General features: G+C 41.9%; 1 protein-coding gene across 13 annotated transcripts in view; it reads left to right on the top strand.

The window, feature by feature from the left end:
- The window catches only part of RBFOX1 (RNA binding fox-1 homolog 1), a 665,898-nt gene that overhangs the window by 535,947 nt on the left and 104,452 nt on the right, over positions 1 to 25,499 (top strand). For all 13 annotated transcript variants that reach the window (XR_014450771.1, XR_014450772.1, XM_083153392.1 and 10 more), the window contains one exon: positions 773 to 812. Coding sequence is in view for 11 of the 13 variants with exons in the window: in XM_083153392.1 (XP_083009518.1) it covers positions 773 to 812 (40 nt within the window). In the remaining 2 variants the exon portion in view is untranslated. The remainder of the gene's footprint in view (positions 1 to 772; positions 813 to 25,499) is intronic.

Genomic DNA, 25,499 nt, shown 5'->3' with positions numbered 1-25,499 from the left:
CTAATATAAATATTATTATTATCATTTAGTGTCACATCCTGTATTAGAACCCATGACCTGCCTCCCTAGAGACAGACACCTTACTGATTGAGCTATTTGGGCGGCACCAATATTTACCTTGCCTCCGGGCAACTGGGACAAACTTACCCCACTGCAGTGAGGACATATAGGAGTGCAGCTACTGGCCCCTTTCTTCTGCCCTAGTGCATCCTGGAGTATATTCGCTGTATATATATATATATATATATATATATATATATATATATATATATATATATATATATATTGTAATAACTATACAGTTACATTTAGATACATAAGTCAGATTTTGTGAAGTGAACTTTTACGGGACTTTTTATGGGCTATCCAAGTCCCCGCCACCATCCGCCCCCAGCCCACCCTGATCCTTGCTACTAGCTCGGTGACTATACAAGTAGTCAAAGCCATTCGCAAAGGGGAGCTGCAGATGTGCATAATAGGCCAGTCCCCTAAACATCAGGGTGGGGCAAAACTCGCAAAATAGCAAGTAAATCAGAATCACCGCCATGGTACCAGACCCAAGATAATTATTTTAATAAAATTCTTTAATAAAGTGTATGTTTTTACTTATCTTGTTAGTGGAGGGATGAGTGCATCCAAGTAAACTGGTTTTATTTGTTCTCTATGTTTAGAAATAACTATACAATGCAAATATATATCTTTTTTTAAAAATTTGGGTGACTGTATGATATTGTATACTAATTTACATGTTTTGTTTGTGTGTATTGTGCAGCGTTGTTTACCAGGATGGATTTTATGGTGCAGATATTTATGTAAGTATCTATTTGCATGCTTTTCCTTTTCCAATAAAAGCACTTACATTCCTTTATGTGCATGTTAACGTTACTACCATCATAAGGAAATAAACATGGCTTTGTCTAATGCTAATATCTACTGTAAAACCAGATTGTTTTCATTCACCAACCCATAAATATTAAATCAAAGTTAATGTAACCTTAGAAAAAGTGTTGGAAATGTTTTAATTTCTACATATTATAATTAATATAATTCTTTATACATTTTAATATAATTACAGTCACTTCCTCTGTATTTCTCCTTCATCCACTAGATGTCACTGGAGTAACAGTAGGATAGAAGGGTGACCACAGGGAGCATGGGCACTTTTAAATTTAAATGAGTGTGGCCAACTCCTCCCCTTCTACTCCCCTCCTAGGCAGTCTTAGAATGTGCCCTCTGGGAGCTGGTCACACTCTGGCTTGCTCCAGGGAAAAGTTTAGGCATAGATAGAAAAAAGAAGATGATTTTTTCCAGAACAGACAGGCAGTCTGCCGCTGCCTGTCTGCAATGTTGGAGCTGCCAGGGGGAACCCGGCCACAGCTGCGTGCAGCTCGTGACTCAGTCCCTGGCTGCAGAGACCACCATCTCTGAAGTGACAGCCATCGCCACATGCGGTGTGCGCCCCGTCCTACCTCAGCCTCTACCACCTCCAGCCAGCACAGGCATCTGGTATGTATGCCTGACCACCTGAATAGCCGCGGGGATCAGTTTAAACATGGAGGTACTGCAGGGTCTGTTTTTTTTTTAAACTTTGGCGCCAATATGGGAGACAGAGTTGCAGTGAGGAGTGGAGCTACTGCGTGGTATGCTCCCAGCGGCCCCGGCTTCTCCCCAGCATGACTAAAAGCAGTGGTGGCCATGTTCTACAGGCACCAGCTGCATGCTCACAGGGGAAAACTCCGTTTTGCTGTGACAGTCTCTGGGACTCAAGAAAAGGCCCTTCTCCCAGTGTCCAGACCTGCAACAGCTTTCCCAGGTTCTGCGTTCAGACAGTTGGGTTAGAGCTTGGTGAGACAGATTGGGCTGTATGCAAATTAGGCTATAGAGCTCCCTGGTATATACCATAGCGCTGTTGTTAGCCTGTGGCAGCTTCTACTTCTTATACTGTCTCTCCTGTCCAGTGCTTTCACTCTGCTTTCTGTCTGTACTATCCTCTGGTGTGTCTGTACAGTTATAACTTGCTGATTGTTGCATATATATTTATACTGTATATCAATCGCAGTTACAATGGCAGGAGGCAGCTCCAAGAGGTCTTGCAAAAAGTGTAATATTAAACTTACACAATCTGCTGAGGGCACTCTGGTGTGCGATAAGTACACCCCAGATCCCTCTACCTCTACCTCTCAGGAACAGGCCTCCCCTGCTTGGGCATTACAGCTCACTGATGTGATGTCACACCTGTCCTCTGAGCTTACAGCTTCACAGAGGGACAGAGAAACCTCCAGAGCACAGCAGCGTGATTTAACCTTAGCTGTGGAGGGTTTAACAAAAGCCTTGACACCAGAAATGGTTCAGCCCACTCTGAGGCCCAGTGCACATGACTCACAGCCCCCCAGTGCTAAAAAGACTACTTACACAGGTCTTAGACACGGATATGGATTATGACATGCCAGACCTAGAGGAGGGTGAGTTTGTCGCTCCAGATGTTGAAGAGCAACAGTCTTTACTACCACAGGAGCCTGAACAGGCTGCTCAAGGGTTAGATTACCTTATTGATATAGTCAAACTAGTTCTCAATATTGTCACCCCTCCCTTTTTGGTAAAAAACCTAAACAGGCTGCCTCTTTTTCTCCTGCACAGGAACTAGGTGAGCACGTTTTTTTGGCATGGAACAACCCTGATAAGAAATTTCAAATTTCTCGCAGACTGTTCCTTTTCTGCTGAGGGCAGAAAGTTGGTAGAAACACCCCCTTCTTTCAAAGAAGACGGTTCTCCCAGTACTGGGGGCCACCACTCTTAGAGATGCCTCGGACCGTAAGCTTGAGCTTACCCTTAAGTCCATTTATACCGTGGCTGGTACAGCATCCATCTCAGGTTGGATGCTGGGTCAACAAGGCCATCAGGTTTTGGGCTTCTCAGATGGTTACGCATCTTAATCAGGGTGCTGATGTTGATGTCCTGCTGCAGTTAGCAGAACATATACATGAGGCCTCAGCATATATGGTGGAGGCCTCTAATGATGTCTGCATCATAGGGGCCTGCATCTCTGCACTCTCTATTTCAGCACGCCGATCACTCAGGCTTTGCCAGTGGCAAGCTGATGTGGAGGCTCTTCCTTTCGCAGGAGATGTCCTGTTTGGGCCTGAACTGGACAAGTGGATATCGCAGGCTACTAGGGGTAAATCCATGTAACTTCCATCCACTGCCCCCCTCCTCCTGCTCGCAGGACCTTTCAAGGTACATAGTTTCGGTCCTTTCGCCTGCAGGCAAAGTTTCGAGGATGTTCCAGAGGGGGTGCTGCCTTTCAAAGAGGCTCCCGAGGTCATGGCAGAGGTGCTTCCTCCTCCACCCAAGAGGCTAAAGCCTCCACTAATCCCTCAGCATGATGGGTTTCAGGCACACCTGGGGGACCCCAAGGTGGGAGCTCGTCTTCAAGACTACATGCACGTGTGGCTTCAATCTCGTCAAGACGCATGGGTTCGAGATGGGTTCCTGCTCTTAACTGCATCCATCATAAAACTTGTAAATGCGGGGTGGTGATCCCGATCTCAGAAGAACAAAGGACCTTGGGGTTTTACTCCAGACTTTTTCTGGACCTCATGGCGTCTCAACACAATTATCAGCTGCCCTGGTACTTCACCCAGACGAAGGATCCACAGGCAGTGGGAGTGGATGCTCTAATGGCACCTTGGCCATTCCACTTTGTATACATCTTCCCTACATTTCCACTGTTACCTTGGGTGCTGCAGAGTATTTGGAGAGAGGAGGTCACAGTCCTCCTGATAGCTCTGGATTGGCCGCGCATGTCATGGTACACCAGCCTCGCGTCTCTACTCCATCAGGGGCCTTTCGTCTTTCCAGATTTTAGTCGGCCTCATTAGATGGCGTGACTGCTGAAAGGTCCATCCTAAGGCAGGCATTCCACGTGCCATTATGGGAGGTAGGCCTTGCACCTATCTCCATTTTGTCCAATATTGCTTATACCCCAAAGCCCTGGTAGCCAGTGGGGCTTTTTAAGATTCAAGTTCTGCACTGGGGCTATCCTTAGTGAGCAGAGAGGGGACCACAGGGTAGTTCTCTTGCATTGGTGTCCCTTTTCTACATACCCTTCCCTAAAGATTTCTGCAATGCTTAAAGTGATCCTTAACTTTCCATACAGAAGTGTATTAACTCACGCCGGTCTTTACCAGAAGAGCAAGGGTAATAAGTAACTTTTTTTTTTTATAAAAAATGAGTCCTCTTACTTCAAAGAACTTACGAGTTTGGCTTTTTCTCTGCTTGTTATGCCCTCTTCTTTCACTTTTTCACTGCTGCTTCTCTTCTTCTTAGTCACAGCCTCTGTTTTCTTCTACTGGAAGTTTACATTGTACTCTCTCTGGTATAAGACTGAATTTGCTTTTTCAGTCGCATTGGCTAATATAAGTTGGTGGGGTGGTGATTGGGGTGAGCTGCAAATTGCTCACTGCAGAAATGTTTGAGTGGCTGACTAGCTCTGGACCCTGTCTGACTTGCTTGTATTATAAACCTATTACAAAAGGATGGACATGCTTAAATCATTATAGATTTATGTGTGTCAATGCTAAAAAAGGATACTTACAGTGAATAGATCCCATGTTCCTTTTGAACAACATCCAAAATCTTATTCAGGTCTAGTCAAGTCTATCTTCTTCCTTCTTCCCTGTTCCTCCAGGGGGGCACATTCACAAAGATACACATTTTGTCACTAGTTTAGAGTTTAGAGTTTGGTACAAATATTTTATTTTAACTATTGTCATTGCAAATACTGCTTACTTTTGAATATCATATACACAAAGAGAAACGGTGTGCACATTTGACACCATGGGGGAAATTTACTAAAGGAAATTTGTAAAAAAATAGGTGTATTTGTATCCAGAAATACACTTATTTTTGACATTTACTATCCCGAAAATACGGCAATTCGTATTCGTATTGATAGCACATGAATACGAATTGCTGTATTTTCGGTATAGTAAATGTCAAAAATAAGTGTATTTCTGGATACAAATACACCTATTTTTTTTACAAATTTCCTTTAGTAAATTTCCCCCCATGTATCTAATTTTTCAACTAGCAACTTTATATGAGAGCAAGTAACATACAGGAGTAACATAGTAGATTAGGTTGAAAGAGGACTTATGTCCATCAAGTTCAACCCTTTCCAGGACCCATTAGAGGGTGTTTTCAAGATATTATATCCACGTTTGTCTTTTGATATATCCACAGTATACCCTATAATAACAGTTATAAACATAAGAATTGTATACAACAATAGAAAATAGGTTTAGTGAGGTGAAAGTAAATTATCTATTCATTTTATGATAGTATCTTTACAATTAGATACCAAACAGAAATTAGAATCTGATTTAAAATTTACTTCATCGAACATTTTTTAGTCAGAGCAAAGATCATTTATACTTATTGTCAAAAAAATGTTTTTTATCTTGTATCTTATTGCTTAAATTATACAAGATTAAAAAAAAGTTTTATCTGCAAGAGTAAATAAGTTCACATTTAGAGAGCTAATATCAATGCCTTATGGTTAAGCACTCCATTAAATATTGAATTTGATCTTGCTATTCTATTGATTTTCTTATCAACCTTTGTTTAGGAGTGTATGTTATTTAATTTTACATTCTCTACAAAAAGGATTTTATTGGTTTTTGCTGAACAATTGATGTAAACATACAGATTTACACAATAATACACTTATTGCTGTACCTACAGTACAAACATTACAATTGACCAAATAAAATATTTATGCAGTTAAATAAGTTATATAAAGTTTACAAAGACTGGAATGGCTGAAAATAAAGTTTTCTCCACTTGCTTAAAGTAAAACAGAATGTAATATACAATTTCAGGATACATTTAGGAGATAATTTTTGTATAAGTGTAATTTGCAATCATGATAAAGTTTTAAATGTATGCATTAAGACACAAGTGAATCTATCTTCGCAAAATGATGGTTGGGTATTGGATTATTTTCTTAATTTTTCACGTATTTGTCCCGAACGTTGATATAGTCGACATGGACACCGTTAAAGTGCACCCCCCCTCCCCCTCGCATGGCTTGTTGCACTCCCCATGCTTCAGTCATGGTGCCTCGCTGCGCTCAGCACACTATTCTATTCTCCTTGCACAACCTAATTGATGGTAGGGCATGAAAAACCACCTGTCGGCACATATTGGCTCAATTTTTTTGCTCGACCCAATGCATGTTGATCTTAATAGGGTCAACCTAATGACCATATCCCCCCCAAAATAGCATATACTGATAACAAATGTAGCACACATAATAGTCACTAATATAGATGAAGTTTAATAAGGACAGATTCAAAATTGCATGAACTCAGATCACAGATTATACAACCATACTGTATATTATCCTAAAAAAAACATAGGCTTCAATGTATAAATAAGTATATTAACTTACATGAGATCCCCAATAACATATCCAGATTTTCTTTTGCATTCACTTTTAGTTATCACCACCGATGAATGTCCATCACTTTACTACCCAATTACTGATACCATCAATCATGATTGAAACAACAACATTTTTACATATACAAAGTTGCACTGCGTGCAAATTGCATGCACCTCTGAATCAGGGTGTGCACCTCTGAATTCACCTCAGAATTCTGGTTGCAAACTCAAAATGGGCACATTGAATTAATATTTTAGGTTAAAATGGTTACAATTGAGGGCTTGTGTGGTGTGAGATTTGTTTTTTTTTACCCAGATGCTAAAATTTCTGGTTCTGGCCACTCATGTCCTGGTTGTTAGCGAGGCACCTACAGTACTGTGACTTGCTAGAAAGGGGTTAAAAAAAACATACAAAACACATTTATTAAAGTATTAACACTTCAGCTTTTTGTGTGTACCACTCGGCTCAGTAACAAGCACATCGATTTTCATTTATATTCATAACAAATAGTGGCTTTACTTGCTCTTTAAATACAGCTGTCAGGAATTTCCTTCAGAAAACTGCTCATTCTTCCAAGACCATAGAGATGCAAAAGTGCTTTTGTAACAATGCATACAATTAATTGACAATACTTCTAGCTGTGTCAGAAAGAAATTGAGCTACAGTTTGACAGGCCACAAACACTTTTCCCAGCTAGTGATTATTTGTGTTCCCTTGTACATTTCAGTATATTGGAAAATGCATGATTAGAATGTATGAATAGTAGGCATTCAGAGGTTTGCCAAAATAAATGAGTATAGTAGACATAATTCTCTTTTTGCAGAGCTTATTTAAGAAAGCTTTTTCTGCACCTATGTTTTGTAGGGTCTCTTTTAGTATTTAGTGAGCAATTTGCTTTCATAACCCCATGATGATTGGCAGAGATTGACAAAGAGTTGGCATAGGTAAAGCTCTTGGAGAGAGATTCAATAGAGAGAGATAAACTACCAACAAATCAGCTCCTGACATTTTTGCAAACAAAATCTGAAACTTGACAGTTAGGATATGATTTGCTGGTACCTTATCTCTCTCCACATTTGGCTTAATACATATCTCAATGATATGATAAGGTAAGACACAATGTGATGATGCCTTCATATGTATTACATTTGCAGTATGATAAGATTATTATTTTTCCAGTATTAATTCTGGTACCAATTCTAAAAAAATTGCTTTTTAAAGAATGATGATACAATATATAACAGTGTTTGGGGAAGATATAATAAGCCAATTACTCCTTAAATCCACTCAAACTGTAACTTTAGGAGGATTTACTCTATATATTAATAGGGTACTGCAAAAAATGTCCCTACATGTTTCCAATCATCCCTGCAATATAACTGTAAGTTGCCACACAATTACTGATACCTTATTTCCAAAGCTATTCCATCCATAGTTTGACAGTGTCTAGGGTGACAGTCAAAGGAAAGACATAATACGGTCACAATGGCCAAGACCGACATAGATACCAGGTTGACACAAGCAAAAGATTGAAATTTTAATGGTTGACACATAAAAGGTCAATTTGACTTTTGTTAAAACAAAAACATTTTTTTTGTACATTACCATCCATGTGCTCTCAATACGCAATATGCTATTTTGGAGGACACGTTATGCAATCTACAAATTGACACAAAACAGTTTGAAAAATGCATATAATGTCAACCTTTTCATGTGTGACTACTACCATATTGATCTTTTAATGTGTCGACCATTGCCATGTCAGCCTTGTGCATGTGGGCCATTTGCTTTTGACCTATTGACTTTTGAAGTGGACACTGCCAACCCTTTATACCATTCCAATTTCCACAATTCTAAAATCAAAATAATATGCATATGGATGCACAGTTACTCTGCTGCACGTGATAAAGTGAGGTGGAACTTATAATTCTAACAGAAAAGCATTATAGTTTTCAGGGGGTACCAAAAAGCCTTTCACTAGCCCTAGCTCTTCCTTATGGGGGGAGAAGGGGGGTGGGTGCAAGTTGTGCCAAAATGGGGGGTTACTTTTTACCCAGGCCTGGGTCAGATGGAGGGGCCCAGGCCCGGCTGCCCCTCCCCATTGTAGCTAGCCAGTCAGTGTGAGTAGAGAGGACAGGCAGCTGCTGCAGCACAGCCTCTTTCCCTAGCCCAGCACATGCTGCTTAATGCCATGTGCTCAGCAGGGAGAGAGGCAGTGGCAGACTGTCCTCTCTCCCTAAGTGAGTATCCCACCAGCCAGTCGACATCCCTGCTAAGGTTTTAACTCTTTGAGTACCATCTATGTGAGAGATGTTCAAAATATCTGCTAAATATGCTAGTTTCACTCACATTTGTTATATCATTTTAAATAAAAAATGTGTAAATAAAGATTATATTTACTGTATAAGGTCAATATTACAGGTCAATATGATAAATAAAAATTTTGCTTGGCAATTTTCATGCCTATTTTAACAATTTCACTTGCCACTCAAACGTTTAAAAAGACATGTATGTGGACACTCCTATAGGCTATGCTTCCTTTTTACTGGGGCCCAGCGGCACTGCCGGCACCCCTGGTTAGGTGGAAGAGGGAAATGAGTTCCATCAACTCTCCAGGGATGGGTCTGACATAGACAGGTAATGGACAAATTGAGCACCTTCACAATCAGTAATACATTTGTGCTATGCCATCCATTTTATAATTGAAGAGGAAGCTGAGGAAGAGCATGGCTTAATTTGTGTCTCCATTTTAAAATTTAATTCTGTGGAGTATGTTAGATAAAGAAGTAGAAGAGATAGAGCGCCTCTCACTCAGCTCCCTCAGTCCCACACGCACGCGCGTCCCAATTACTGGGCAGGCTGGGACACAAACCCTGCCCGTCATCCCCTTCTGGCGAATCCACCGCCAGCCCCTGTCTGAATGAGACCCACTCCATCTGTATATATATATATATATATATATATATATATGCAGGGGGTAGCAGCGGCACTCAGGTCTTATCTAATCAAACAAACGACTCGTAGCCTCTCAGAGTAACATTGACGTTTCAGCCCTTCTGGGCTTTTATCAAAACAGCTTACATAAGTAAACAAGATAAGCTTACCTCTATATATAGTGCAGTATCAGTGCTGTGAGCAGGGACCGCGGTCACTCATGGACGCCGGGGGCGCTTCATTAGTGACGTCACTGTCGGATGGACCGTTGCCATAGCAACGCGTCTGTTCGTGAAAAGGAATCAATAAAGTTTTGTTGAAACTAAGAAAAAAAAATGGTAGAAAGTGCTTTTGGATGCGTGAATGAGTAAGCCGCTGTCATTGCTCAAAACAAAGGTGCCGCATACTACAAAAAAAACAAATCAACTGTGTTATAACAAACTAAAAGCACAGCAGGCTACAACATATACAATGAAAAATAACAATAACTTAAATAAACATATGAAACAGTGATAGTGTGCTAATTAGTATAAAGCTATGATTATTACTATAAGACAGCCATAATCTAGAACGTTGCACTGCTGATAATGAAGTGATCAGGTATGTAAGCGCGGATCACTCTATTGGTTGAAAACTAATAACTGCTGAAAAACCTTTAACCATAGGGAGATCTTATGTATTATAACTTTTGTGATAATATTTTTCAATGTTATATATCTTTGAGCTCAAATTGAGCTTATGCCTATGAAGGGTGATATATACTATATATACTATTTTTTTAAATAAATAATAATATTGCACCTAACCTTCACTATACTCAGCTTAATTGGTACAATCCAAATCCTACTAATGAGCATCTTTTAATGCTAAACTCACAAGAACCAATGTAGTCCCAACTGTTCATTGAGACCTCTGGGAGCCATAGTTCCCAACTTGTGGATCCAGCGGGTCAAGCTGTAACAGCTTTCTCCCTCTGTCTCCCCCTCTCACCAGTGGCGGCACATGGTCTAGGATCATGTATTTGATAGAAGATAAGGGATGCCTGACCTGAGCATAATGACGGGCAAGAGGTTGGTCACTAGTGCCCTTGTTGATAGCTGCCCGGATGGCGGAGCAGTGTTGAGACATTTGCTCCTTAAATTGTCTCTCTGTTTTGCCTATGTAGGCCAGGGAACATGGGCAGAAAATAATGTACACAACAAATTTTGTTGTGCAAGTAAGGAAATGCTTAATGGGGAAACGTCTACCTGTGTATGGGTGTGAAATGTAGCAACCGGTTTGCATAAAATTGCACAATGTGCAGTTGGGGCATTTGTAGCACCCTTTCCTTGTTTTACCAAGGAATGTATTAACCGCTGTTTTGCCCATGTTGGTTACTGTATATCAGTTTTTACCAGGTGGTCTCGTAAGCTCTTCCCTTTTCTGTATGCCGGCATCAGGGATTTGTTGCCCAGATTCAGTTCTGGATCGGTTTTGACAATCGGCCAGAGTTTTTGAACTTTATGGATCTTATTATGCGATTCATTGGTGAACAAATTCACCCATATGAATTTATCTGATTTTTTGTCTGGGTCTTTGACTGAGTTCAACAACTCCTCTCTGGTTTTAAGTAAGGCCTTCTGTTGTTGTTGTATTAGGTCTTCGCGTTTATAACCCAGCTCAATGAATTTATCTGTCAGAATAGACAGTTCTTTGAGTGCCTCTTCTTTCTCACTGAGAATCCTTAATATTCGTAAGTATTGACTATACGGTAAGGATGCCTTACTATGTGTGGGGTGTGCGCTGTTAGCCAGAACAAAGTTATTCCGGTCTGTGGGCTTTCTATACAGGCCTGTTTTGATTGTGGTTTGTTCTATGGAAATCTGAACGTCCAGAAACTTAATTGTTGTGGGATTGTTGGTATAGGTAAATTTGACAGGGCTATCTGTTTGGTTATGCCTGTCAATAATCAATTGAATATCTGATTCTGTGCCTAGCCAGAAGACCAAAATGTCATTGATATAATGGAAGTATTTCAGAATTCTTCTTGCTATATCAACATCACTAAAAAAGAGGTCTTTTCCCACTTCGTACATAAAGGCGTTGGCTAGTGACGGGGCCACACTGGACCCCATCGCCATGCCCCTTGTTTGCAAATAGTGCGCTCCATCACAAAAAAAAATTTTTGCTGAGGACCAGCTCAAGCAACTCCATGAAGAAACTTAGGTCCGGGCCTGTATATTTAGCATTGTTGGTAAGCAATCGACGGACAGCTTCCAGGCCTGACTGGTGAGGGATGCATGTATATAAGTTACATACATCAATCATAACCAGTAAACTATTTGGAGGTAGTTGGCCCATAGATGTGAGAGCTTGTAGCAAAGATGTCATATCCTTTAAGAAGGTAGACATAGATTGAATAACAGGTTGCAAAAAAACATCCAGGTAGACCGATATCGGCTGAAATAGCGACCCTCTTGCCAAAATAATCGGTCTACCTGGGGGTCTAGTTGCATGCTTATGCACTTTGGGGATAGTGTAAAGAATCGGTTTTATTGGAAACTCTACTGTCAGATATTGTTTGCAAGTCTCGGAAATGTGTCCTTCACATACTCCTGTAACCAGGATCTGGTCGACTTGTTTCTTGAAGACATGAGTACGGTCATTTTGTAGCTTGGTATAGGTCGTTGAATCAGATAACTGGCGTTGGATTTCCATCCGATAATCAGAAAGATTCTGGACAACGATTGACCCGCCCTTATCTGATTGTCTGATGATAATGTCCTCATACGAGGCAAGTTGTTTTAATGCTTTATGTTCTGCCAGTGTCATATTCCACTTAGTGGGGGTCTTGTGAGTTGTGGTATTTTGTGGAGCAGGTTCCGCGAGGCATATGAATGTCTTCAATGAAGCATTAATACTGGGGGGTCAAACAGTGACCGGGGTTTGAATTTAGCCAAATGTGGCGGAATAGATGTAGTGTCTGTTGACATGGGCGAAGCTTTAAAATGTTCACTCAGCCTGATCTTTCTGTTGAGCTGAAAGAATTCAATTTTGTCCTGCAGGGGGTCAGCCATCACTGTAGGGATGAATGCTAAGCTTTTTTGCAGTACTTTGGTCTCTTCGGCGGTGAGGGCTCTGGAAGACAGGTTAAAAACTATGTCCTCCTTGGATTTGGAGGCTTTTTTGACACTCTTCCTCTGCCTGATGTTTTGTTTGGCACGTCTTGTGTGGCGGGGTTTGTGCTGGCTTTTTGGGCACGGGTATGAACCCCTAAAGGGCTGCGGTCGCCCATATCGCTATCACTGCCAGTTGTCACCGTACCATCATCGGCTCTGCGACGATTTCTGTACATTTTTCTTTTTCTATAGGCTGGACGGGCATCCTTGCTGGGGTGGGCTCCTGTCAACCAGCTATATACTCGTTGGAACTCATAGTCTTGATCGACTTTTACACGTTTGGCCTTCTTAAATTGAATTAATTCTTCGGTGTATTTCTCAATATCATTCTTTAATTTAGTGGACCATTCTTCCATCACATCGGTTGGTATTTTGGACATGTGGGAATCTTCATATGTTTTAAACCTGGTTTTGGCGTTCTCAAATTCTCTTTTAGACTCCTCAATCACCAGGAGTAACAAGTCAAAGGAGCACTTGTTGAGGATTGATGTCCATTTGATGCAAAATTCTGCATTATACCTCCCGATGGTGGGCGTGTTACGAATTCGGAGCCCACGCGGTATCTTTTTATCACAAAAGTAATTGGAGAGTGTGAGCCCGTGATAGAAAAAATCTAGCTCGTGTTTTTTTAGCTTAAATAAATTTAACACTATGTCCTTAGGGTTGTCTTTGCCCTCCAGTAAATTAGCTCCTTCAGTAAAGAGTATACCTTCAGCCTCTGACTCCGAGAAGCTGTACAGAGCACCAGGTGTCAAAGTTACATGCTGTTGGGTGGGCTCAGCCATATTTACTGAATAAGGAAACAGAACTATTTTATTCTTTCTTTTTTTTCTTTTTTTCTTTTCACCTCCACGGAAAATAAAGTGCTGTGTGCTGTGCAAATGAAGAAGTTAAGGTGCCTGCAGGCGATCAATCCCCAGTGGGTGCAGTTAGCTCTGCAGTATAACTTGCTGCATGAGAAATAAAGTGCTGTTGCAGAATTCAAAGTGGCTTGTGCTGGGGTAAACAATCCCCCAAAGTGCAAATAGTCTTCACAAGGAAAAGTGCTCAGTGCTTCCGTGCAAAAGAAATGATGCTGCTGTATGAATGATCAGACAGTGTCTCAATGGAAGGTGCCTTGCCACGGGGTTGGAGGAGTCACACTCACTTCTCTGTGTGTCTGTGATGTCCTCCGGATCCAATATCCATAGTATAATAGGCTGGCACTCCTCTCCTCATAAGAACGTTCAGGGCCTGGTGCCTTCGGTAGGGGTGCAGCGTGTGCTGTCCCAAATACAAGCAGGGGGTAGCAGTGGCACTCAGGTCTTATCTAATCAAACAAACGACTCGTAGCCTCTCAGAGTAACATTGACGTTTCAGCCCTTCTGGGCTTTTATCAAAACAGCTTACATAAGTAAACAAGGTAAGCTTACCTCTATATATAGTGCAGTATCAGTGCTGTGAGCAGGGACCGCGGTCACTCGTGGGCGCCGGGGGCGCTTCATTAGTGACATCACTGTCGGATGGACCGTTGCCATAGCAACGCGTCTGTTCGTGAAAAGGAATCAATAAATTTTTGTTGAAACTAAGAAGAAAAAAATGGTAGAAAGTGCTTTTGGATGCGTGAATGAGTAAGCCGCTGTCATTGCTTAAAACAAAGGTGCCGCATACTACAAAAAAAAAACAAATCAACTGTGTTATAACAAACTAAAAGGACAGCAGGCTACAACATATACAATGAAAAATAACAATAACTTAAAATAAACATACGAAACAGTGATAATGAGCTAATTAGTATAAAGCTATGATTATTACTATAAGACAGCCATAATCTAGAACGCTGCACTGCTGATATATATACATATATACACAGAAGCGGCAGCACTCATGGACACAGGACAGGAAGCGCTGATACTGCAACATTTCAATGTTTTATTGTCACATTGTCTTCAGGCAAATAACAAATCTTACAAACAACAGCTCAACTTTAAACCCCCACCGTGAAGCATGTGCGGCCAGCTTTGGGGTCTTGCGACAGAAGGAGGACGCACCAAAGTGACGTCACACCCCTCACTCACCAGAACCAAGGTAACCAAAGATACCTGCACAATATTAAAACATTAAAAACACATGTGTTTCCATAGTAATACATGATAATAGCGCTATATCAAGACGCATATAATATTTACTAATTAATACAATAAATACCAACAGGACAGCAATAATAAAGAAGGCAATACAAAAGCAGCATAATTTACAAAACCGCATGGAGACCCAAATACTCATTGAGTCCCCGTGGTGCCAGTGTATTTCAGCGAAAATCCATCGCGTATATCAGCCGGGACACGATCAATGATCATGTAACGCAGCATGGCCAAGCTATGCCTGGCCGTCACGAAATGATGCATGGCCGGCTGTTCAGTTTGTCCAGTGCCAATAGCTGCTCGAATCGCATGGCGGTGGGCTGCCATCCGTATGTGTAAATTACTAAGACAAGGATAGGTAATAATATATATAATGAATTGGTGTGCAGGTGACTCTATGTCTAATAAAAAGTGTTTGCCACTGTACTGGTGGCAAAAGCTGTCACCTACTACCAATGAACGACATGTTAGGCAATTCAAACATCAGAAACTACCTTTTTTAATAGTTAACAAAGTGGAGGCAGTGGTATCCGTAACAACATTTCGAGCAATGTCAGCATGCATTAACCAATCTCGGATGTCGGATCTTACGCCCCCTAGTATAACAAGGCATGATTTTCATGGCATTGATCCCTATCTCGGGATCAGTTTGGACAATGGGCCATAATGTTTTACAAACATTACTAATATCTGCACTAGCTGTATTAAAAAGATTGACCCAAGGGAGTTTTTTGGAGCCTGGTTGTTTACCTTTTTTGGTTAGCAATTGATATCTAGGCGTGGCCAAAGCTCTTGTTTTGGCTAATGCCAAAACCCCCTCATCATAGCCTCTGTCCCTAAATGTAATAGTCAATTTGTCGATTGCAACAGTGCTTCACTCTCAGAACTACAAATACGACGGGCTCTCAAAAACTGAGAGTAGGGGAACCCGTTCTTCAAAGGTTTAGGATGAAAACTTCCAGAGTGAAGTATCGTATTCCTGTCGGTAGTTTTCATACCACTTTGTTTAAAAAAAAACACAATCACTCAAAGTGACTGCATTGTCAAGATAGTTTACTGTATGCTCATCGATACAGTATGTGACCTTAACCCCTTCATGACAGAGCCAGTTTGTGCCTTCATGACAGAGCCCTTTTTTTCAAATCTGACATGTCTCACTTAAGTGGGGATAACTTTTTTTTGCTTTTACTTATCCCAGTGATTTTGAGATTGTTTTCTCGTGACACATTGTACTTCAAGTTAGTGGTAAATTTTGGTCGATACAGTCTGTGTTTTTTTGTGAAAAATACCAAAATATCGTGAAAAAATGGAAAATTTAGCAATATGCAAAATGTCACATTTTCTGCTTGTGAGACAAATAATCATACCACTCAAAATAGTTAATAACTAACAAAGACCATATGTCTACTTTATGTTGCAATCATTATTTCAACCTCCTTTTCATTTTTTTGGACACTAGGAGGCTTCAGATATGACTAGCAAATTCTCAAATTTTCAAGAAAATTTCAAACACTGATTTTTTTAGGGACCAGTTCAGTTCTGATGTGACTTTGAGGGACTTGTATGTGAGACACCCCCATAAATGATGCCATTTCAAAAACTGCACCCCTCACAGTATTAAAAACAGCATTTTGGAAGTTTGTTAACCCTTTAGGTGTTTCACAGGAATTAAAACAAAGTGTAGGTGAAATTTCAAAATTTCTTTTTTTTTGCAGAGTTTCAATTTTAATACATTTTTCTAACGAATACAGTAGATTTTACTAGAGAAATGTGACTAAAAATTGATTCCCCCAATTCTTTTGTTTTCAAAAATATCCTATATGTGGCCCTAGTGTGCACGTTGACCAAACCACAGGCTTCATAATAGAAGGAGCACCTACTTGATTTTGGAGCCTCCTTTTTATGAGATTTTTTTTTAGGCACCATGTAGGTTTCTAGGCACCATAAGTGCTAAAAGTTAGGAACCTCCCCCACAAGTCACCCCATTTTGCAATCTACACCCCTCAGGGAATTCATCTAGGGGTATAGTGTACATTTCAAACCCCCAGGGGTTTCACCAATTTTGGTACAACTGGGATGTGAAAATGGAAAATTACATTTTTTTACACAAACATGCAGTTCTGGCTCAAAATTTTTCATTTTCACAAGGAATGAAGGAGACAAAGCACCCCAAAATCTGTGCCCCAATTTCTCCCGAGTACGGCAATGCCTCACATGTGACCAAAAAATACCAGTTGGGCGCATGGCAGGACTCAGAAGGGAAGGAGTGATTTTTGGATTTGGCAGCACAGATTTTGGTGGAATGAATGGTGGGTGCCATGTTGCATTAGCAAGACTCCCAAAGCACCAATACAGTGGAACCCCCCCACAAGTCACCCCATTTTGCAAAGTACACCCCTCAGGGAATTCATCTAGGGGTATAGTGTACATTTCAAACCCCCAGGGGTTTCACCAATTTTGATACAACTGGGCAGTGAAAATGAAAAATTACATTTTTTTACACAAAAATGTACTTCTGGCTCAAAATTTTTCATTTTCACAAGGAATGAAGGAGACAAAGCACCCCAAAATCTGTGCCCCAATTTCTCCCGAGTACGGCAATGCCTCACATGTGACCAAAAAATACCAGTTGGGCGCATGGCAGGACTCAGAAGGGAAGGAGTGATTTTTGGATTTTGCAGCACAGATTTTGGTGGAATAAATGGTGGGTGCTATGTTGCACCAATACAGTGGAACCCCCCCACAAGTCACCCCATTTTGCAAAGTACACCCCTCAGGGAATTCATCTAGGGGTATAGTGTACATTTCAAACCCCCAGGGGTTTCACCAATTTTGGTACAACTGGGCAGTGAAAATGAAAAATTACATTTTTTTACACAAAAATGCAGTTCTGGCTCAAAAATTTTCATTTTCACAAGGAATGAAGGAGACAACGCACCCCAAAATCTGTGCCCCAATTTCTCCCGAGTACGGCAATGCCTCACATGTGACCAAAAAATACCAGTTGGGCGCATGGCAGGACTCAGAAGGGAAGGAGTGATTTTTGGATTTGGCAGCACAGATTTTGGTGGAATGAATGGTGGGTGCCATGTTGCATTAGCAAGACTCCCAAAGCACCAATACAGTGGAACCCCCCCACAAGTCACCCCATTTTGCAAAGTACACCCTCAGGGAATTCATCTAGGGGTATAGTGTACATTTCAAACCCCCAGGGGTTTCACCAATTTTGATACAACTGGGCAGTGAAAATGAAAAATTACATTTTTTTACACAAAAATGCAGTTCTGGCTCAAAATTTTTCATTTTCACAAGGAATGAAGGAGACAAAGCACCCCAAAATCTGTGCCCCAATTTCTCCCGAGTACGGCAATGCCTCACATGTGACCAAAAAATACCAGTTGGGCGCATGGCAGGACTCAGAAGGGAAGGAGTGATTTTTGGATTTGGCAGCACAGATTTTGGTGGAATGAATGGTGGGTGCCATGTTGCATTAGCAAGACTCCCAAAGCACCAATACAGTGGAACCCCCCACAAGTCACCCCATTTTGCAAAGTACACCCCTCAGGGAATTCATCTAGGGGTATAGTGTACATTTCAAACCCCCAGGGGTTTCACCAATTTTGGTACAACTGGGCAGTGAAAATGAAAAATTACATTTTTTTACACAAAAATGCAGTTCTGGCTCAAAATTTTTCATTTTCACAAGGAATGAAGGAGACAAAGCACCCCAAAATCTGTGCCCCAATTTCTCCCGAGTACGGCAATGCCTCACATGTGACCAAAAAATACCAGTTGGGCGCATGGCAGGACTCAGAAGGGAAGGAGTGATTTTTGGATTTGGCAGCACAGATTTTGGTGGAATGAATGGTGGGTGCCATGTTGCATAAGCAAGACTCCCAAAGCACCAATACAGTGGAACCCCCCCACAAGTCACCCCATTTTGCAAAGTACACCCCTCAGGGAATTCATCTAGGGGTATAGTGTATATTTCAAACCCCCAGGGGTTTCACCAATTTTGGTACAACTGGGCTGTGAAAATGAACAATTACATTTTTTTACACAAAAATGTACTTCTGGCTCAAAATTTTTCATTTTCACAAGGAATGAAGGAGACAAAGCACCCCAAAATCTGTGCCCCCATTTCTCCAGAGTACGGCAATGCCTCACATGTGACCAAAAAATACCAGTTGGGTGCATGGCAGGACTCAGAAGGGAAGGAGTGATTTTTGGATTTTGGAGCACAGATTTTGGTGGAATGAATGGTGGGTGCTATGTTGCATTACCAATACAGTGGAACCCCCCCACAAGTGACCCCATTTTGCAAACTACACCCCTCAGGGAATTCATCTAGGGGTATAGTGTACATTTCAAACCCCCAGGGGTTTCACCAATTTTGATACAACTGGGCAGTGAAAATGAAAAATTACATTTTTTTACACAAAAATGCAGTTCTGGCTCAAAATTTTTCATTTTCACAAGGAATGAAGGAGACAAAGCACCCCAAAATCTGTGCCCCCATTTCTCCAGAGTACGGCAATGCCTCACATGTGACCAAAAAATACCAGTTGGGTGCATGGCAGGACTCAGAAGGGAAGGAGTGATTTTTGGATTTTGGAGCACAGATTTTGGTGGAATGAATGGTGGGTGCTATGTTGCCAGAGCCGGCCCTAGCCTAAGTGACGCCCTAGGCAAGATTTTGGCTGGTGCCCCCTAGCACCACCACTAGTTCCGCCTCTGACCCTGCTCCCCTTTCCCAGCACCATCAACCCTCATCATAGAAGTCATCATTTTGGTGCTCCTTCCCGCAATATTTTAAATAGAAACAGCGCGCACATTTGGTGCGCAGCCCAAACAGGGGTGTGTTCTTGCTAGGAAGGGGCATGGCCACACAATAGTACCCCCAATTCACATTATGCCACACAGTAGTGCAACTTTATTCACATTATATCATGCGATGGTGTCCCTTATTCACGTTACATCACACAGTAGTACCAATTTACCTTATATACATTACTCCTCACATTATTCACATTATACCCTTAGAAAAAAATCCTGAGAAAATATTGTATTTTAAGCACCTCCATGGTCACACTGCAACCCAGCACAAAGCAGTGTGTGCTGGGCAAAGGAGAAGAGCTGCAGCTACTGCTGTCACTTAAGGGGAGGAGGCCCAGGGCCCCAACTGGGCCCTTCCATCAGACTTTGGCCTGGGTAATTTGTACCCCCTACCCCTTTCTCTCTGCACCCCTGATAAAACCACACAGTAATGCCCCTTACACATGACACACATTATTAATGTCCTTCTAACCATAATGCCCCTTACACATTATGCCAAACTTTATTAATGTCCTTCATACACATAATGACACACATAATGCCCCTTACACATATGTTGCACATTATTAATGCCCTTATACACATGAGACACATAATGCCCATTACACACGTTGCACATTATTAATTCCCTTATACACATGACACACATAATGCCCCTTACACATATGTTGCACATTATTAATGCCCTTATACACATGACACACATAATGCCCATTACACACGTTGCACATTATTAATTCCCTTATACACATGACACACATAATGCCCCTTACACATATGTTGCACATTATTAATGCCCTTATACACATGACACACATAATGCCTGTTACACATGTCACACATCATTAATGCATTTATGCATGACACACATAATGCCCCTTACACATTTGCCGAACACTATTGCACAACCAACCCACCCACAGACAGCACTCGCACAGCCGCTTACACTGTGACCTCTGCCTCTGCTTGGATACAGATGTTTCCTCATACATCTTGCCTCAATAGGCCATGCAGCTCCTGGCCAGTTCTGCCAACGTTGGGTGCATTTTTTGCTGAACATTCATCTTATTTGCATGGTTATGTGACCAGGACACACAAGGAGCTTCCAATGAATAAAATGATATGCAACATGCCTATATTCTGTCTACGACTGTGGCTGTACCTGTATACAGAATACTATGTTACAGTGATGTCCATGAATACACTATTTCATATGCAGATACAGCCTCACTCACACACAGAATATAGGCATGCTGCATATCATTTTAATCAGAAGAAGCTGTTGGTGCCCCTAGGCATTCCAAATGCCCTAGGCAATTGCCTAGTGTGCCTATGCCTAAGGCCGGCTCTGTATGTTGCATTACCAATACAGTGGAACCCCCCCACAAGTGACCCCATTTTGCAAACTACACCCCTCAGGGAATTCATCTAGGGGTATAGTGTACATTTCAAACCCCCAGGGGTTTCACCAATTTTGATACAACTGGGCAGTGAAAATGAAAAATTACATTTTTTTACACAAAAATGCAGTTCTGGCTCAAAATTTTTAATTTTTCCAAGGAATGAAGGAGACAAAGCACCCCAAAATCTGTGCCCCCATTTCTCCAGAGTACGGCAATGCCTCACATGTGACCAAAAAATACCAGTTGGGTGCATGGCAGGACTCAGAAGGGAAGGAGTGATTTTTGGATTTTGGAGCACAGATTTTGGTGGAATGAATGGTGGGTGCTATGTTGCATTACCAATACAGTGGAACCCCCCCACAAGTGACCCCATTTTGCAAACTACACCCCTCAGGGAATTCATCTAGGGGTATAGTGTACATTTCAAACCCCCAGGGGTTTCACCAATTTTGATACAACTGGGCAGTGAAAATGAAAAATTACATTTTTTTACACAAAAATGCAGTTCTGGCTCAAAATTTTTCATTTTCACAAGGAATGAAGGAGACAAAGCACCCCAAAATCTGTGCCCCCATTTCTCCAGAGTACGGCAATGCCTCACATGTGACCAAAAAATACCAGTTGGGTGCATGGCAGGACTCAGAAGGGAAGGAGTGATTTTTGGATTTTGGAGCACAGATTTTGGTGGAATGAATGGTGGGTGCTATGTTGCATTACCAATACAGTGGAACCCCCCCACAAGTGACCCCATTTTGCAAACTACACCCCTCAGGGAATTCATCTAGGGGTATAGTGTACATTTCAAACCCCCAGGGGTTTCACCAATTTTGATACAACTGGGCAGTGAAAATGAAAAATTACATTTTTTTACACAAAAATGCAGTTCTGGCTCAAAATTTTTCATTTTCACAAGGAATGAAGGAGACAAAGCACCCCAAAATCTGTGCCCCCATTTCTCCAGAGTACGGCAATGCCTCACATGTGACCAAAAAATACCAGTTGGGTGCATGGCAGGACTCAGAAGGGAAGGAGTGATTTTTGGATTTTGCAGCTCAGATTCTGGTGGAATGAATGGTGGGTGCTATGTGGCATTAGCAAGACCCCCGAAGCACGGTGAAATGATGAACCTAATAATCCATAGATGTGTGGTATATTTTGAAACACTCCTTTATACATAGGCCGGGTTTGTCGGGGCAAGTTTCACAGTGGAAAATAGTTTCCTTTCTTATTCCCTTTTTATAGCAAACTTTGCACCTTTTTTGTGTCCTGCCCTTTCTTGCAGTGGAGGGGATTTCGTTGGGAAAATGCTGCCCTGGTACAATACGGGGGCCAGTACTAGAAGTACTGGGGCCCTCTGCCTGCTGGTTCCCAAATATTAGGCCCTTTATGACTTCCTCTTGAAAGTGCATAAATGTCCCCCTCTGGCCGGTAGAACGGAATAGCACGTAAGCGTTATACAGTGCCATCTGGATGATATACACGGCCAGCTTCTTGTACCAGATATTTGTTTTCCGCAGGGCACTGTACGGCTTCAGTACCTGATCTGAAAGATCCACTCCGCCCATGTACTTATTGTAATCTAGGATACAATTTGGTTTTGAGGTGTGGGTACTGGTACCTCGTACAGGGATGGAGGTGGTACTGTCTCCATGAATTGTTGTCAGTATAAGGACATCCCTCTTGTCCTTATATTTGACCAACAACATATTTTCGGTGCATATTCCCCTGCTTTCACCCCTTCTCATTACTTGGGCAATGTGCGTTTTTGGGAGGCCTCTTTGGTTCTTACGCACAGTACCGCAAGCTGCTGTACCTCTTGAACCAAGGGCCTTAAACAGGGGGATGCTGGTGTAAAAGTTATCCACATAGAGGTGATAACCCTTATCCAGGAAGGGGTGCATTAAATCCCAGACAATTTTTCCACTAACACCTACGAGGGAGGGGGGGCATTCTGGTGGTTCAATTCTTGAATCCTTCCCTTCATATACCCTAAACTTGTGGGTGTACCCTGTGGTGCTTTCACACAGCTTATACATTTTTATGCCATACCTTGCCCTCTTACTGGGAAGGTACTGGCGGAATTTAACCCTTCCTTTAAAATGTATAAGGGACTCGTCGATGCTAATACATTTATCAGGGATGTATAGCTCTGCAAATTTGGCACTGAAATGATCAATGACCGGCCTGACTTTGAATAGCCTGTCAAAGGTGGGATCATCTCTGGGTGGGCACTGTGCATTATCGGTGTAATGTATAAATTTATGGATTGCCTCAAAACGAGTCCGAGTCATGGCCATACGGTAAAATGGGGTGCTGTACAGAACATCTGTACTCCAATATTGCCTAATTTGTGGCTTTTTTACTATGCCCATATGAAACACCAGACCCCAAAACGTCATCATCTCTACTGCATCTACAGGGGTCCACCTAGCAAATGATGACGTGGGGTTTTGAGCAATAAACTGCTGGGCATATAAATTAGTTTGGTCCACCATTAAATTTATAAAATCATCAGAGAAAAATAATTTGAAAAAGTCAATTTCTCTGAGACCTGTGGAATCAAATTGGATTCCTGGCATGGCCAAAAACTCAGGAACCTGGGGCTCAAAATTGTCTGGTGGTGGGGTCCATACGAGATCAATTATTGGGGGGGGGTCTCAGCTGCTCTACGGGGGCGTCTTTGAGGGGGTCCCTCATCACCAGAGGAGGAAGAGGAGCTTAAGACGAATCCTTCAAATTCCCCGCTTGCCTCACTGGCTGTGTCAGAATCAGAAGCAAGCATGGCATATGCCTCCTCCACTGAATACATTCTTCTGGATGACTGGGATGACATTTGGGATGACATTTGGGATGACATTTTTATTTTTGTGTTACTGGTAGTGAAATGTTTCAACACGTGTATAGTGTAGGGGGGGGTACAAACTTTATTTCAACCCGGGGGGTATGTAGTCTGTAGTGTGTATGTAGTGCAGAAAAAAAAAATACTTTATACAAAAAAAAAAAATTGAAGGGGTTAAAAAAAAAAAATTGAAGGGGTTAAAAAAAAAAAAAATTGAAGGGGTTAAAAAAACAAAAAAAAAGGTCCTGCGCCAAAAATTGAGCACAGATGTTGGTCAGTAACGTCCGTCACTGAACAGCGCTCAAAGGCAACAGGAATTTGATCAAAAAAAAAAAAAAATAGATCAACCCTGTGCCGAAAAAGCTGATCAGTGATGTACGTCACTGATCAGCGCACAGTGGCCACAGGACACCCACAAAATCACAATGTGTGTAAAAAAAAATTAAAAAAAGACCACACAGCACCCACAAAAAAAAAAAAAGGTGATCAGTGATGCGACACTGATTACCAGTGAGGGGCAGCAGGTGCACAACCTTTGGTGCAACTGGCAGCAACTGACAGGTATATATAAAAAAAAAAAAACCTCTGCGCCCCCAAAAAGTTGCTGATCACCTCAGATATAGTGATCAGCACAAAAGGCGGGGGTAGCAGACACAAAATATACACTCTCTATCACTCTCTGTCACTATCTCTCTCTATCTCTCACTATCTATCACTATCTATCACTATCTATCACTATCTATCACACTGCAGCAGCAGCACTGACAGTTATATGTATAAAAAAAAACTGCACCCCCAAAAAGGGGGGGTAGCAGACACAAAATATACACTCTCTATCACTCTCTGTCACTATCTCTCTCTATCTCTCTATCTCTCACTATCTATCACTATCTATCACTATGACACTGCAGCAGCAGCACTGACAGTTATATATATAAAAAAAACACCTGCACCCCCAAAAAGGGGGGGTAGCAGACACAAATCTCTCTATCTCTCACTATCTATCACTATCTATCACTATCTCTCACTATCTATCACTATCTATCACTATGACACTGCAGCAGCAGCAGTGACAGTTATTTATATATAAAAAAACCCTGCACCCCCAAAAAGGGGGGGTAGCAGACACAAAATATAGCTCTCTCTGTCACTATCTCTCTATCTCTCTCTATCTCTCTCTCTCTATCTCTCTATCTCTCTATCACACTGCAGCAGCAGCAGGAAGTCTCAGGAAGTCAGATCCAGGAAGCGTCCAGCACGCTACAAGCAGTGATCAAGTGATCAGGTAAGGTATTTGCAAGGATCAGGTAAGTATTAGCAAGGATCAGGTCAGTATCACGGCAGATAGGCACGATGACCGCTCTGCACGCTATTCCAGACCGGAATGGCGTCTGCAGCGCAGTCACCGTTAGTTTAAATGTCGCGCCTTGGCTGTGATTGGTCCGTGGGTCCCACGGACCAATCACAGCCTTGGGGGCAGGTGGGGTGAGGGTGGGGTGAGGTGTCATCGTCACCGATGACCCCCTCATGCCCCCTGACGCCCGGCGGTGATTGACACCTGTGTTACCAAGCGTCTGATTCGCTGGTAACACAGGAAAACGCTGTGAATGGCTGTTCACACTGAACAGCCAATCACAGCGATCGCCGACGTGGGGGCGACATCGCAGCCCCCCCTGGGCATGCAGGGACATGTCTGCTGTCAGGGACAGCAGACATCGTCCCTCTGTCACTGCGTCTCGAGACGCAGTGACAGTTTAAAGT

Source organism: Crinia signifera, chromosome 7 (assembly GCF_055691185.1).
Source record: "Crinia signifera chromosome 7, ASM5569118v1, whole genome shotgun sequence".
Lineage (NCBI taxonomy): Eukaryota > Metazoa > Chordata > Amphibia > Anura > Myobatrachidae > Crinia > Crinia signifera.
This window is presented reverse-complemented; position numbering and strand designations above follow the sequence as displayed.